The following is a 17,113-nucleotide window of genomic DNA, read 5'->3' on the forward strand; positions in this document are numbered from 1 at the left end:
GGAGGTGACATCCTGCTTGGGGCATTATATGGGGGGGAAGAGGTGACATCCTGCATGGGGCATTATATGGGGGGGGAGGTAACATCCTGCATGGGGCATTATATGGGAGGGGGGAGAGGTGTCATCCTGCATGGGGCATTATAATGGGGGGGGGGGGGGAGGTGAAATCCTGCATGGGGCATTATATGGGGGGGGAGGTGACATCCTGCATGGGGCATTATATGGCGGGGAGAGGTGACATCCTGCATGGGACATTATAAGGGGGGGTGACATCCTGCATGGGGCATTATGTGGGGGCCAATATTCTGTATGGAGTGTTATATGGGGACCAGTATCCGGTATGGAGCGTTATATGGGGACCAGTATTCTGTATGGAGCGTTATATGGGGACCAGTATCCTGTATGGAGCGTTATATGGGGACCAGTATCCTGTATGGAGCAATATATGGGGTTCATAATACTGTATGGAGGACTATACTGTCCGGTCTGTGCTGTGCGTTGAGAGGATCCACCGGTTTCTGAGCTATTGCAGAATTTACAATAGATATCCCTCATGTAATGTAAGAAGTGAAATCTTTGGCATTGTACTATATATATATATTTCTCTGCGGTATCTGTGCATTATGAATGGTTGGATGTGTTAAAGGGGCCACTGAGACTTTCGCCCGGGGCCCACAAAAACCTGGAGCCGGCCCTGAGTGCAAGCACTCACTATGGCAGGCTTCTTGCAGGCAGCATTGTTATCGTTGCACTTTGTATATTTTTGTATATTAAATTATATTCTTTTATACAGAGCAATTATATCACTGAATATTAAGATTATTCAGAGGACCTGTCACCAGGTCAAAATTGGGCAGTTTTTGCTATTATACACTGTTCCCCTGTTTTGTTTTTTTAATCTGCCATATGGGTGTCCTTAAGGTGCCCTGCATAATTGCCCTGTGACTCACGCTCCCTTGGAAAGATAATAAATATTAACCATAAATAAAAGGCTCATCTCTCTGGAACCATATGGTGGATTTGAAAAAAAACAAAAAAAAAAAAAAACGAATACTCAGGGGAGAAGCAAGAGTAAAATCAGGGGGAAACAGGGTATTTTTCACCTGGTGAATGGTGCGCTTTAAAGGAAGACTATATGAAAAATTATCGATTGCCTATCCTGAATCCTAGTACACCTCGTCAATCTACTTTTTCGGAAGTACCAGTAAGGTAGAACAGTACTTCTCTGTTAGCCGGGGTATATCAAGTCCACAGTGAATTGTAGATGAATACTGGATGTTCTGTCCTGACAATACAGATATGTGTGTTTCATCCCCTTTTAAAGGTCTATTACCATTTGCACAATGATGGCCCTAACCCCCCGTATTTACCATCCTGTGGAATTCAGATGAACGATATTGTCCATCTGAATTGAATCAGTTTTCTTTCCTAGTGCATTAGGTTTCTCACTGATCCATGGACTAAGAAAGAGGAGACTCATCCAAGAAATGGGCCAAAGTACTGTGAATTGTACAATCTGTCTATGAGGAAAATTGCACATGTGAATTGGCCCCTGGTCATTCTTGGTCAGTGTTCAGTCCGATCTATGCTTGTACAGAGCTTGCACATAACATTGTGTAAAGAGGTCCGATCTCCTCTATGTTACAGTGGGTACGGAAAGTATTCGGACCCCTTTAAATTTTTCACTCTTTGTTTCATTGCAGCCATTTGGTAAATTCTAAAAAGTTAATTTTTTTTCTCATTAAAGTACACTCTGCACCCCATCTTGACTGAAAAAACCAAAACAAATGCAGACATTTTTGCAAATTTATTAAAGAAAAACTGAAATATCACATGGTCATAAGTATTCAGACCCTTTGCTCAGACACTCATATTTACAGTTATATGAAAAAGTTTGGGCACCCCTATTAATCTTAAGCTTAATGTTTTATAAAAATTGGTGTTTTTGCAACAGCTATTTCAGTTTGATATATGCAATAACTGTTGGACACAGTAATGTTTCTGCCTTGAAATGAGGTTTATTGTACTAACAGAAAATGTGCAATCTGCATTCAAACAAAATTTGACAGGTGCATAAGTATGGGCACCCTTATCATTTTCTTGTTTTAAATACTCCTACCTACTTTTTACTGACTTAATGCTGTCCATTTCCTTGTGATCCTCCTTGAGATGGTTCTACTCCTTCATTGGAGTCCAGCTGTGTTTAATTAAACTGATAGGACTTGATTTGGAAAGGCACACACCTGTCTATATAAGACCTCACAGCTCACAGTGCATGTCAGACCAAATGAGAATCATGAGCTCAAAGGAACTGCCCAAGGAGCTCAGAGACAGAATTGTGGCAAGGCACAGATCTGGCCAAGGTTACAAAGTACTTTCTGCATTACTCAAGGTTCCTAAGAGCACAGTGGCCTCCATAATCCTTAAATGGAAGAAGTTTGGGACCACCAGAAGTCTTCCTAGACCTGGCCATCCAGCCAAACTGAGCAATCGTGGGAGAAGAGCCTTGGTGAGAGAGGTAAAGAAGAACCCCAAGATCACTGTGGCTGAGCTCCAGAGATGCAGTAGGGAGATGGGAGAAAGTTCCACAAAGTCAACTATCACTGCAGCCCTCCACCAATCGGGCCTTTATGGCAGAGTGGTTCGACGGAAGCCTCTCCTCAGTGCAAGACATATGAAAGCCCACTTAGAGTTTGCTCAAAGACACATGAAGGACTCCCAGACTATGAGAAATAAGATTCTCTGGTCTGATGAGACAAAGATAGAACTTTTTGGTGATAATTCTAAGCGGTATGTGTGGAGAAAACCAGGCACTGCTCATCACCTGCCCAATATAATCCCAACAGTGAAACATGGTGGCGGCAGCATCATGCTATGGGGGTGTTTTTCAGTTGCAGGGACAGAACGACTGGTTGCAATTGAAGGAAACATGAATGCGGCCAAGTACAGAGATATCCTGGATGAAAACCTCTTCCAGAGTGCTCTGGACCTCAGACTTGGCCGAAGGTTCACCTTCCAACAAGACAATGCCCCTAAGCACACAGCTAAAATAACAAAGGAGTGGCTTCAGAACAACTCTGTGACCATTCTTGACTGGACCAGCCAGAGCCCTGACCTAAACCCAATTGACCATCTCTGGAGAGACCTGAAAATGGCTGTCCACCAACGTTCACCATCCAACCTGATAGGACTGGAGGGGATCTGCAAGGAAGAATGGCAGAGGACCCCCAAATCCAGGTGTGAAAAACTTGTTGCATCATTCCCAAGAAAACTCATGGATGTACTAGCTCAAAAGGGGGCTTCCACTCAATACTGAGCAAAGGGTCTGAATACTTATGACCATGTGATATTTCAGTTTTTCTTTTTTAATAAATTTGCAAAAATTTCTACATTTGTTTTTTTTTTCAGTCAAGATGGGGAGCAGAGTGTACTTTAATGAGAAAAAAAATGAACTTTTTAGAATTTACCAAATGGCTGCAATGAAACAAAGAGTGAAAAATTTAAAGGGGTCTGAATACTTTCCGTACCCACTGTATAATGGAGATGACTGGATCCCAGCTACAGGATACTATGATGAAGGTATTCAACTTAATTTCTGAAATGTTGGGTCTGCATTCTTGCTGAAAGCCCGATTTTAGCAATACATTCACTTGGAAAACGTCCCACCGTGTACTGCGCTGGTTATACATCATATTTATATCCCAAATGACTGACAATTCCTAGTTTACGGAAGTCTCCCGTCTCTTGTTCTACCTAGGAAAATAGTCAATACGACTTGGAATCTACTTTTCTAGATCTAAACCATCACATGATAAAGATCCAGACTATTGGAAACCTTGGGGGGGGGGGGGGGTGACTTTCTATGAAGTTATTTTCTTTTCATATGAACAACTGGATACTTCAATCGGTTGATGTCACAAGGATTATTTAGTAATATATAACCACCTTGTTAATGTTTTAATTATTTTTCATTCTTTCTCTGAATTAGACAATTTTTAGTTTCCCTTATTTTGTTCCCCCAATTTACTGTTAGTCTTTTTTTCTGTACTTGTGACTGATTAAGAATTACATTGTATCTTTTTAATGTGGTTTTCTTTCTTTCCCCTTTGTAATCCGTTACTTATTTAAATGATGGGACCCGTTCTCTTTTTGAATGGCAGAAGAAACTTAGTCACTATGTATTTTCAGGGACAACATTATGAAGAGGAAAAGAGAGCGCTAGGTCACGAGGTGATTGCCCTGAATAACCATTTGCTGGAGGCCAAGGTGACAATTGACAAACTATCAGAAGATAATGTAAGTACTCATTTTGTGCATGATAACTAGGTACTTCAATTGCCAAATAAAACAATGTGAATCCAAAAACTGGAAGAAGAAATTGAATTTCTGGTTCTTTAAGTTGTTTCAACAGTAATAACTGGCATGAGATGGTATATATGCTGCCTCGTCTGAGATCAGATGTTGCAGCCGACACCTAGTCTGAGGGCTCGACTCAACATTTGCGTTTGTTGTTGTTTTTTTTTTGGCTTTGATTGACAGGTCTCTCCTCTGTCAGGAGGCGCAGTCATTGCCCGGGTTTTGTCTCATTAGAAGAGGCAGCACATGCGCAGTAAGCTCCTGATGACGTTGCGGTTGCCAGTCCACGGATCTCTCAATGTCATAAGGAAGTTACTGCACATGTGCCGCCTCTTCTGATGAGACAAACCCCGGGCAATGACGGCGCCGGCACAGGGTAGATGAGTCGCCGAGACAAAAGTATAAGACCTGAGGCCGGCGACCCGTAATTAAAATAAATTTATCACTGTTAAAATGGTATCCAGGTAAAAATTATTTATATTAATGATGGATCAGCCTCATCGGCGTATACACATGTGGTCAAAATTGTTGATACCCCTCGTTTAATGAAAGAGAAACCCACAATGGTCACAGAAATAACTTGAATCTGACAAAAGTAATAATAAATTAAAAATCTATGAAAATGAGCAAATAAATGAAAGTCAGACATTGCTTTCCTGCTTCCACAGAATTTAAAAAAAAAAATTAAACTCATGAAATCGGCCTGGACAGAAATGATGGTTCTTCTTAACTTAATATTTTAACAGCCTTTTGAGGCAATCACTGCAATCAAACAATTCCTGTTACTGTCAATGAGACTTCTGCACCTCTCGACAGGTATTTTGGCACACTCCTCATGAGCAAACTGCTCCAGTTGTCTCGTGTGTGAAGGTTGCCTTTTCCAGGCGCCATGTTTCAGCTCGATGCTCAATAGGATTTAGGTCAGGGCTCATAGAAGCCACTTCAGAATAGTCCAATGTTTTCCTCTTAGCCATTCTTGGGTGTTTTCAGCTGTGTGTTTTGGGTCATTATCCTGTTGCAAGACCCATGACCTGCGACTGAGACCAAGCTTTCTGACACCGGCAGCACATTTCTCTCTAGAATACCCTTCATAGTCTTGAGATTTTATTGTACCCTGCACAGATTCAAGACACCCTGTGCCAGATGCAGCAACGCAGCCCCAGTACATAACAGAGCCCCCACCATGTTTCACAGTAGGGACAGTGTTCTTTTCTTGATATGCTTCATTTTTCCGTCTGTGAACATAGAGCTGATGTGCCTTGCCAAAAACTTCCATTTTTGCCTCATCTGTCCATAGAACATTCTCCCAGAAGCTTTATGGCTTGTCAACATGTAGTTTGGCAAATTCTAGTCTGGCTTTTTTATGATTTTTTTTTCAACAATGGTGTTCTCCTTGGTCGTCTCCCATGAAGTCCACTTTGGAACAAACAATGACGGATGGTGCGATCTGACACGGATGTTCCTTGAGCTTGAAGTTCACATTTAATCTCTGTAGAAGTTAGCCTGGGCTCTTTTGTTACCATTCATATTATCCTTCTCTTTGATTTGTCATCAATTTTCCTCCTGCGGCCACATCCAGGGAGGTTGGCTACAGTCCCATGGATCTTAAAGTTCTGAATGCCATATGCAACTGTAGTCACAGGAACATCAAGCTGCTTGGAGATGGTCTTATAACCCTTAGGCTGCGTGCCCACTATGCGTTTTTCAAGTGTTTTTGATGCAGAATTTCCGCAGTGGAAACGCTTTAAAAACGCTTGGTAATACGTGCCCCATGGTCCCCAATGAAAATCTGCATGTTCTGTGCACATGCTGCAGAATTTTCCGCAGCGCATTTTCCTTGCGGAAAAATCTGCATCATGTCCATTATTTTTGCGTTTCTGCATGCAGATTTGAGGTCACAATTAGTGTTGAGCGAGTATGTTCTGTTCCAAGTATGCTCGGGCCGAGCTCCGAGTATTTATAGCTGCTCGGTGATATGTTTGAATCGCTCTCCTGTGCATGATTTGCGACTGTTTGACAGCTTTATTACATGTGAGGAATGTGTAAGAAATAGACATTCTTCACATGTAATAAAGCTGTCAAACAGTCACAAATCATGCACACGAGAGCGATTTAACCTTATCACCGAGCAGCTGTAAATACTCGGAGATCGGCCCGAGCATACTCGGCAAAAGGGTTAACAGAACATACTCGCTCAACACTAGTCACAATGCATTTGAAAAACGCAAGTCAAATCCACATGTAAAAACACTGCAAAAACGCTTGTAAAATCCGCAAGCGTTTTTACTGGCAAGGACATGCGGAAACGCTGCAGAAATTTTCTGCTTCAATTCTGCATCGTGGCATATAGCCTTAACATCCTTGTCTATAATTTTCTTTCTAATCTCCTTAGACAACTCTTTCCTTTGCTTCCTCTGGTCCATGTTGAGAGTGGTACACACCATGTCACCAAACAGCACAGTGAGTATCTGTAGCCCTATATACAGGCACAGTGAGTATCTGTAGCCCTATATACAGGCACAGTGAGTATCTGTAGCCCTATATACAGGCCCACTGACTGATTACAAGATTGTATATACCTGTGATTCTGATTAGTGGACACAACTTGATTTACCATGTCCCTTTTGTCACATTATTTTCAGGGGTGCCATCGTTTCTGTCCAGGCCTATTAAATAATTTTAATTTTTTTAAAAATTCAGTGGAAGCATGGTTGAAAAGCAATGCATGACTTTCATTTGTTCATTTCCATAGATTTTTAATTTATTGTTACTTTTGTCAGATTCAAGTAATTTCTGTGACCATTGTGCGTTTTTCTTTCATTAAACGAGGGGTACCAACAATTTTGACCACGTGTGTAACTTTTACTCTAGAATTACACGTGTGAAGATTGAAAAAAAGCCAATTTTTCCCTTCATAATATAATTTTTCTTCTATATGAATTACATGAGCTTGGATACATTGCACTCAAGAGAGGTTTTTATTACTTCTACTTCATTATTAATGGAGCCACACTTTTCTAAGGGATGAATGCAATACCAGACACAGCCAATAGAAAAATGTGGCGCTGTTACCAGTTACTACGATCTTATTTAACCCTACTGCTCCTTTTTTTTTTTCCTTAGGAATTGTACAGGAAAGACTGTAACCTGGCCTCTCAGCTGCTGCAGTGCAGCAAAAGTTACTACAGAGCACACAAACTATCCGAGGTGAGACCCAAGTATCTGACCATACCGTGGGTTTACGTAAGGAAAACACAATTGTAGTCCCTAAGATCAGAGTTTAGACCACAACCAAGGGGAATCGAATGGTGCGACAGGTCACGTATGTATCAGCTACTCCATTCAAGTCTAAGACACTGATGAAGAAAGCCAACTGCAGTGTCATAGACTTGGCTGGAGCAGAAGGGTATCCTGTTATATCATTTAACTCCTTCTGTTCACAACCTTGCAGCCAAAAGGTAAACGGGACACGAGTCCACCTGTTCTGGCAATCGGTATGGGTCCCAGTGGTGGGAGCCGCACCCATCTACCTACCACTTATCACCTTTCCAATTTGGACTGTCTTTTTCTTTAATATGCAAATTTAGAAGATGCCTGTATATTTTTCTACATAATGGCTTTAAGTAGGATGAGTCAGAAACATTAGCATTTCTTGGTGTCTGGCAGTTCTGGCCAGTGGATACGTGGGCTGACGATTCACAGTCCACACCCTGTGAGACATTGCAGCAGATAGGAAACAATTAGTTTGTGATTTATAAAAAAAAATATCTGTATTAAATGTTGGAAATGTTCATTATGGTTTTTTTTCTCCAGTTCATCTGTCCATATTTCCTATGTGTATGACATAGGGAAGGGGAATGGGAGATGTACTTATGGGCTATTCCCAGAATTGAAAATTAACACCTGCCCATGGTATAAGGGATAAGTTACTGATCAACAGGGCTCCAACCACTGGCCACCCTAGTTATCCTGAAAATGGGGCTATCCCGAGTTAAGTTTTGCATGGAGCAGAAGTTGAGCATGCGCACCTCCACAACATTCATTGTCTATGAGTCTGCCAGAAATAGTGGAATATTGTCCTCTGCTTTCTCTGACAAACATGTGCACCTCAGCTTTATCCAAAATGTGGCTCGGCAGTGCCCCTTTCTTAGGATCGCGTTGCTAGGAACCTTATCAAGCAGTAGGATACCCCCTAGTCTTTGGATAGGAACTTTAAATTTTAGAAATACTGCTTTAACACTGTCAAGATTCCATTTATTAGTCAAAGTTTGGAGAGACTGGAAAGTGCAGTACCCGCTGTGGTAGCTATGTGTTAACTAGTTACCCATTTATTAGTGGCAGCCTATAGCGGCTCCAGTCATTATTGACCGATCTCCTCTCCAGGGCTACTACATTTAGAAAGTGGTCGTCTAGTGGTTACAGCCTCGATAAAGAGGACCAGGAAAGTAAGATTGATCAGGAACTTTTTTGTGCATTGGTAAGTGACGGAGATAATTTCTTATACGTCTTCTCTTTTTCTGCAGCTCCCAGCTGACTTTCAGGAAAGAGTAAGTGAACACTTGGAAAAACATGGGTGTAAACTAAGTGTGCCCCTGTCTAACACCTCATATGCTGACAGCATTCCTACTTGTGTCATTGCTAAGGTGTTGGAAAAACCCGATCCCAGTAGCCTGTCTTCACATCTGTCAAGTGCTTCAATGAGAGACCTTAGCTATGAGCAGGAGCGCGTTCAAGAGCCCGAGGAGAAACTCCGGCAGAGACAGCAGTTCAAGTCTGAAATTTACTGCAGCGACACTGCTCTCTATTGCCCAGAAGAAAGGAGAAGGGATCGGAGGCAGAGCTTTGATGTGCAAGTTAAAGATGAAGTCTTCTTAAGATCCCAGAACTCTACAGACAGCACCGTAGAGGATGGATTCCACTCGAGCTTCTCACATGAAGCCTTCAATGAATATGTAGCCTCCTTACCCACATCCAGTTCATACTCGAGTTTCAGTGCTACGTCTGAAGAGAAGGAAAACAACCAAGCCAACACTTTAACTGCCTCTCAGCAGGCCATCTACATGGGCAACAGGGATGACCTGTTTGAACGGAAGTCTACCACAGGCTATGAGCATACTGCGAGTCCAAGATTTGTAAAGTCCAAGTCTGTCCAACACATGGAACACAGTCCAGAAAATATGGCATCTCCCCACTTCACCAGATCCTCTTCCTATGTAGAGGAGCCTTTCAATTTCTCCAGAATGCGTACGCAACAAACACTAGGTGCTCACAAGTCACACAGCGAGTGTAGAAGCTCCCATCTCTCTGAAGATGACTTGCCAACCAGGTGGAGGCAACTAAGCGTGGAAGATATCGGCGCCTACTCTTTCAGCAACGATGGTCGAATATCACAGTGTAGTTTCACGGAACAGTATTTTGCCCCCAGTCCGGTTAAACAGTTGGAAAGCAGGATGAGCCCATTGTACGCAAGCTATAAACAGGACAGCTTTTCAGAAGGGGAAGAAGTTTGTCAAAGCAGAATGGGAGACTCGTGCTTTCTCCGTACAGACTCTGGCTTGAAAATAGACATCAGCGCCAGCTGCAAACAAGAAATGCTGTCTACCTTTAAGTCAAAAGAAGCAAGAGACCAAATAAGCGAGAGGATGTCCGTTCAGATAGGGAATAAGAACGTAGATCCCAATGCCGCAGCCAAGAGGGAATACGTTGATGTTAGTCCCAATAGCTCTGCGGAATCTCTCAGTCAAAGCCCTATGGAGGTTTCGGACGTACACCAGTCTTCCATTGACCAAGGACATGCAAGCTTTCATGGCAAGCCCCAGCAATTCCAAAGAACTGGAAGCATTGGGTTAACGAGAAAAGATAGTCTTACAAAAGCACAATTATACGGGACACTGTTGAATTAGCGATCTTCCAAATTGCAATAAGATTGCCGAAAGCGGACAATGGATGCTAGGAATGTTCATGGAGTTTCCATTGAGCCAGTATTAACATTTCTCTATTAAGTGTTTGTGTATCTTGCACTTTTGTGGAAAGCTTCCAATATCCAACAAATGACCCTGTACATATGAGAATTACCTCGCTGCATATGTGCATAAGGCCATTTTATAAATATAAAGGGGGAGGGGGTCAATCACAAATTATAGAAGCGGCATAGGGTTATAACCAAAGTGAACAAAAAAAATCAAGAAACTATTGAAGTAGCCATTAAATCTAATACCCAGGAAAAGTCACAGTCCTATAGCAGGAAAACCAGATGTATCAGGTCCTAGATTTCATGAGTTGTATGATATGTGCCACTGATTTAGCAGCTGATCATTATGGCTTCTCGGCCTTAGCTTGCAAAACTCCATATTGACTATTCAGCTGAAAACTTGACCCCCTACTTCCTTCATTTTTTTTTTAGATATAAAAATGCTTTGAACCAAAGCAAACCTTGGCTACAATCATTACTCAAAATCCGCTTCAACTTTGGCCTCGTATCTTATTGTGAAGGCACAATATGCAAATTGCATTCATTTTTCACACTTTATGGCACATGAAGTAGGTTTACAAGAAATTCACAGCCATGACTGGGCAAGTAACCAGAATGGTTCATGAGGTCCAAGTCCTTATTTCTTTTGTTTAAAAACTAAGGCTCCAATTTCTTAAGACTAAACAGTGTTAATGACGGGTGCTTCAAAGTAAGATGCGCCAAAATCATAAAGAGGCACGCGCCTGTTCATGACTTTGGCGCATCTTTGAACTGTCGTGCACCTTCGCCAGAAATATACAGCAGCCCGGGCAGAGTGTACATCAGTCACATTTACACCACCTTGTGGTATATATTGTGAGGAATTTGCCTGGAGCACTTTGCCTCGCCCTGTCCACTTTTCTACAAAACGACAAAAAAGTTGCAACTTCGAGTTGTTGCAAAAATTTGCGGTGTTTCAGAATTTTGCCCCAAAAACTGCTTAATGAATCGGTCCTCAAGAGTGCACCGACAACTCTAAGATTACTGGATTGTAGTTGGGAGGATATTCTCCATGAATGAAGATATGGATATGTTTATGTTCAGTCTCGTTTAACTTTTTCCTCCTCTCCGGGGCTCATTGATTTAGATTATAAAAGTGCTTAATGTCAAAATATTTTTCTAAAATTAAAGGGGTTGTTTCCCTTTCAGAACACCCTAGTGCCCGGGTGCAGTTTGTGATAAAATAAACTTTGCTTTACTCACCGTCCCTAGGTCCACTGGCGAGTCTCTGCTGCTGCTCCTGGTATCGGATATTGACTACAGAGGTAACATCTTGTCAAAAGTGAGCTCTACCCGTGTAGATGCAATGTCCCACTCAGAGCTGCTGAGCTCACTGACTACAGTCAATGCCAGACACCGGGAGCAGTGGCGGAGGCTCAATGGTGGAGTTTTTGTTTTTTTTATTATAATAGAGTGCCTGGGGACCAGCATTTTCTGAAGTTTTGGTTGAAGGTAGTAAATTACTGAAATGTAACAGTACCTAGGGGGAGGTCCCCAAATTTACCATACCTCTTAGTCCCACCCATGCTTTAGTTCTAGCTAAGCAGATTTGGAGAAATATAAGTAAAATAAACACAAAGTGATAAAAACAAAATTTCATTGGCTGCCACCTGTGTTTAGTGGAAGATATAAATTTTTTGTTACAAGTTGTTTACAATGTTGATGAACTTCTGAAATGTTATAGTGCCTAGAGGGAGGTCCCTCAGCCCCTGGTTTGACCCATGCCTTGTCCCATCCTGTCGGATTTAGAGGATAGGTGAAAAGAACATAAAGTGCCCCTATTAATCTGTGGCATCATGAGCTATTGCATGCGTGTGATATAAGGCTACTAATTCAAGAATTTAAGTAGAACGCCCATTAATTCTTCAGACTATCAATATGAAGTTGGCCCTGGGGCCTTCTCAGTTGTCTTGCAGGGAATCTTGGTATTAGTTCTGCCACTAACTACATTCTGTATTCTTCATGGCCAACGTCACATCCAGTTAAGTGGTTTACCAAGATATTTAGTGGTCAGAGCTGGAGAGACGAGAGCTAAGACCCCAATGCTCCTCATGTGCTACCTCAGAAGTAATTGAGGAGCTCTTTGTTAATATGTTTTCTATAAGCTTGCATTTATATTGGTAATAACGCATGAACTGTCCTTAATGGTGTTGTATTTTGCATTACTCAATGAAAGCAACAAGTTGAAATATTCTTTTTTTTTTCTAATGAGGACGTGTTTCTAATTGATCACTTGACTGCATATTAGGGAGGACGATGACTTGAGAAACTGTGGTTCTAAAATGCTCGACATCTTCTACTCTGGCACCGATAAAAGCCGAGCGGATTTAGTGCACATAAGCGTCACTTTTTTTTTTCTTTAACTTGACACTCTTTTCTCAGGAATACGTTCCCCGTCAGACATCCATATGACCAACCAGGACATGAGCTTTTACTAACAGATTTTTTTTTTCTGCCTCTTCCAAAACGCTGCACTTCGAAAATGGAGACAGAGGTAGAATCTTCATAAAGCCGGGAGGCCGTGCACATCCAATGGCCTCGCGATTGAGATATATGCAGTTTGCATTATCAGAATTAGTACTTTTCATTAACAATCCTTGCCTTGTATACTGGTCCATACCAGATGGGTTTAACACAGACACATTGCTGATTCTAGATTTTTTCTGCCACTTTTTTTCTTCACCCCCTCCCAAATCATCCCCAAATTGTCTATTCTTCTAGTCTTCTAACTGTGAAATACCCTTTTTTGGGGAAAAAAAAACAAAAAAAACATGAAGAATGCATTTTGAAATATTTTGTAATTTTCAATGATGAAAACTCTTAAATGAATAAAAAAAAAAAAAATCTGAATGATCAAAGTTCTTTCTGTTCCTACGATCGTCAACTGCTTAAAGGGGTTATTCAAGTTTAAAAAAATATTACTGCCTTTTTCCAAAAAACAGTGACACCCATGTCCACAGTTTGTCCGGACCCACCACAAGCCAGGAAGATGTGATTGGAGCGTCAGGTCACGTAATGCACAACCCCTTCATTCAAGTGTATGACACAGAAAATTCCCAAATATAGGCGAGCAATGTACTGCATCGGGCTATCGTCACCAGAGTCATAGACTCGGAGAGGCAGAGCACATGCACGACCCCAAATGTAGGCGAGCAATGTACTGCACCGGGCTATCGTCACCAGAGTCATAGACTCGGAGAGGCAGAGCACATGCACGACCCCAAATGTAGGCGAGCAATGTACTGCACCGGGCTATCGTCACCAGAGTCATAGACTCGGAGAGGCAGAGCACATGCACGACCCCAAATATAAGCGAGCAATGTACTGCACCGGGCTATCGTCACCAGAGTCATAGACTCGGAGAGGCAGAGCACATGCACGACCCCAAATGTAGGCGAGCAATGTACTGCATCGGGCTATCGTCACCAGAGTCATAGACTCGGAGAGGCAGAGCACATGCACGACCCCAAATGTAGGCGAGCAATGTACTGCATCGGGCTATCGTCACCAGAGTCATAGACTCGGAGAGGCAGAGCACATGCACGACCCCAAATATAAGCGAGCAATGTACTGCACCGGGCTATCGTCACCAGAGTCATAGACTCGGAGAGGCAGAGCACATGCACGACCCCAAATGTAGGCGAGCAATGTACTGCATCGGGCTATCGTCACCAGAGTCATAGACTCGGAGAGGCAGAGCACATGCACGACCCCAAATATAAGCGAGCAATGTACTGCACCGGGCTATCGTCACCAGAGTCATAGACTCGGAGAGGCAGAGCACATGCACGACCCCAAACTACAGACGGGGATCTTCAGAACACAGTTATTTGGATTGGCAGGGTTCCCCTAAACTTGTCATAAACCCTTTAAGGCTCCTAGACACAGAGTTTAGCAAAAATATTTGCATGACCTGGTCCAGCAGCCACGTTTGTACTCTGTGTTTGTCATATCAGAGCCCATGTATTTCTGCTGATTATTGGCCCGGGGTGATATCATGCATGTATGATGCTTCACTGATAACATCACACGGGGCCGGCTAATCAGAAGAGGCATTGGGGATTCTGGCAGGGGGGAGGAGATTCACAGGGCTCCGGTCTGGGGGCCACAGACTACCAACGTGGCCACTAGACCAGGATCATGCGAATCTGCTTAACTCTACTCCTATAACAAGAGATTCTGTGTATGTATATAATATTACTTCTCAGTTAAAGGGGTTTCCACTTTCACTGAATTAATGCCCAAACAACTGCATAGTTGCAAACCAATAAACACAGATAATACTCACTCTCCCAAGGTAGAGCAGTGGCTCAGTGATTGACTGCAGCGGTGATATACTGTACATTTTAGTCATGACATCACCGCTGCAGCCAAAACACAGAAACTAGTACAGTGACAGAAAGCCAACGCTGGACCCAGGTAGGGGGAGACCAACTGTGTTTACGTAGTAACAAAACAACAAGCAACACTTTTGTGAAGGTGGAAACCCCCTTTAATTTCCTGACTCCTCAGTCAGTGTATTCTACAGGCTGCTTTCCGAGTTGTCTTTTATTTGCCGTACAACAGACTACCTCTCTAAATTGAACAATCTAGATTTCAGTCTCTCTCACTTCAACAATGGGTATTGTAGGGTTTCAGCTCTCTAGTAGCCGCTTGGATTACACACTGGCACAGGGTTTTTATATCAAAACTGTATGAAATGTTTTGTCCATCATAAACTTTACAGCTCCAAAACGATAACAGCTTTTCTCCAATACAAATGAATAACAAACAGTCCTTTCTTCAGGCTCAATTAAAAAAGTAAATGTAGCAGCCTCACAAATCTCAATATTCCAGGCAGTTTAAAATTGTTCAGACAAACACCTCTGTTCAGCTCCAGCACAACTCCATACTGCTGAGCTAACTCAGCTGCTGTTATTAGGCCTGGAAGCCCTGGGCTGGATTATGGCAACAACCTTTTTCATCCACACTCTTTTGGTTGCTCCTAAATCCCAGACCTAAAATAAAGTCAAATTAACCCTCTCAGTAACCTACTGTTACTGGTACGGATTTTACGTTACAGAGGCCAACCACCTTGGTGGCACATATCTGCCATCCATGTCCCTGGTTCTTCACTGTTATATGTGAGAGAATATTTTGTGTGCCCGGAGTTTTCTGTTTATCCCTGTCTATGCTGCCTTGTTTGTCGGGTGGGTGTATTTTGGTGCAGAGTAGTGCCCCTCTTCCCCGGGTGGGGGAGGAGAACAAGCGGAGGGCTAACTCAGGAGTTAGGGCGAGGGCAGAGGCCTCGGTATCCTCACCTTCAGAGGTATCTCGGGGAATAGGGCGAGCTAGGGCGCCCCCTAGTGTTAGGGTCAGGGTAGGAGCCCCTGATCCCTGGTCACCCGACCGCTGAGTCATGACATGTAGTTTCTATTAGCAGATCTGCAGACTTTTCAAAAAAGTGCAGAAACTAAATTTATAGCAATAAATTATATACAGGGAGAAAGATGGAGGCCGCAGCTGCAGTCTTATTCAGGCACTGAACTCTGTGAGAGGGGAGGAGCAGCACGATTGTTAAGATCTATGATCGGCTTTGAACACCAGGAATGACACAAAGCCATTCTGACAAGTCATTTGCTGTAAACTGTCTTCATTACACATTTTTTTTTTACAAAAGTTTGAGCTTCACTTTAAAAACTCTTGTGTGTGAATTTATAACAAACTAGCAGGTAAAGTGATAACATAATAAAACAATAGACTTCCTAAACTTTTAGAAGCTTGTAGTTTTGCTTTTCCTTTTAAGAAATTTCCTAGAACACAAAAGAAGATCATATAGTCACTAAAGAAGGGAGAGGAGGGAGCTGCAGCTGCAGCATTTCTGCCTCAGTAACACAGATGATTGCGGGATACATAGCACTTACATTACTTTAGTAAAAGCTGGCAGGTTAGACATTACAAAGAGAGGGATTTATAACTATAGATACATTTTAAGCATTGTCTGGAATGTTTTTGTTTGGCATGGTTATGACTCATTGCAATGTTTTTCACATTCATGATTGTTCTTAGGGTATGTGCTGGTTTGACGCTGTGGACTTATGCAGCGTCAGACCCGCAGCGTCCAGATGTTACAGCATAGTGGATGGATTTCTAGAAATCCCTTGTCCACTATGCGTCTCTGGGCACCTGCGGCTCACCCGCTGAAACTATCATGCAGACCTGCAGCATGTCAATTTCTCTTGCGGGTCCGCATGCGGGCTTTCCCCATAGATTAACATCTATGAGAAGAGTCTGCAGGTGAGAAAATAAAAAAATGGCGCCGTTCATTTGCATACCCTTACAGGCGCGAGCTCTGCTCCAGGTCCGATCTATCGTGCTCTTCTTCATGCCAGGGTTGTACGGTGATTTCGCTACTTTGACTATCGCACTATTGCGATTCAGTAGGTCACACAACAATATTGGAGCCGATGTGTCCTCGCTGTGTCACGTGTGCACATCTGATTTTATGTGGGTGCAGCACTGCGACTACTAAATAAAATTCTCATGCTAGAATTTTTTTTAGTTTTTTTTTTTTACAATCACAAGTCACTTACAATTTTGCATCCTCAAGAGGTCTATTAAAACTGCATCTTCTCCCCTTCATCATTGGGATTAACTTGAGTCCCACTAATCAGTCCCCCACCTATCGGTCATTGATTGCGTAGCTTAGCCTGCAATGTGAAGCTCGCTGTGAATTCATCAGTGTGTAATTTGGATGCATGACATGAC

The 17,113-nt window shown here is 42.5% G+C and overlaps 1 protein-coding gene across 5 annotated transcripts in view; it reads left to right on the top strand.

Annotated features, from left to right (window-relative positions):
* Positions 1–13,426, top strand: part of BEGAIN (brain enriched guanylate kinase associated) — a 227,605-nt gene extending 214,179 nt beyond the window's left edge. Inside the window, exons 5-8 of one of the 5 annotated variants that reach the window (XM_073638407.1) lie at positions 4,189–4,296; positions 7,480–7,563; positions 8,880–8,903; positions 9,000–13,425. In XM_073638407.1, coding sequence (XP_073494508.1) covers positions 4,189–4,296; positions 7,480–7,563; positions 8,880–8,903; positions 9,000–10,259 — 1,476 coding nt within the window. In that variant the 3' untranslated portion in view covers positions 10,260–13,425. Of the gene's footprint in view, positions 1–4,188; positions 4,297–7,479; positions 7,564–8,879 lie in introns of all 5 variants that reach the window. The other 4 variants (XM_073638409.1, XM_073638408.1, XM_073638406.1 and 1 more) reach the window with 4 other exon arrangements.
* The last annotated feature ends 3,687 nt before the right edge of the window (positions 13,427–17,113 follow it).

The sequence above is a fragment of the Phyllobates terribilis genome, unplaced genomic scaffold (assembly GCF_046119375.1).
Source record: "Phyllobates terribilis strain yellow unplaced genomic scaffold, ASM4611937v1 Scaffold_7__3_contigs__length_470593459, whole genome shotgun sequence".
Lineage (NCBI taxonomy): Eukaryota > Metazoa > Chordata > Amphibia > Anura > Dendrobatidae > Phyllobates > Phyllobates terribilis.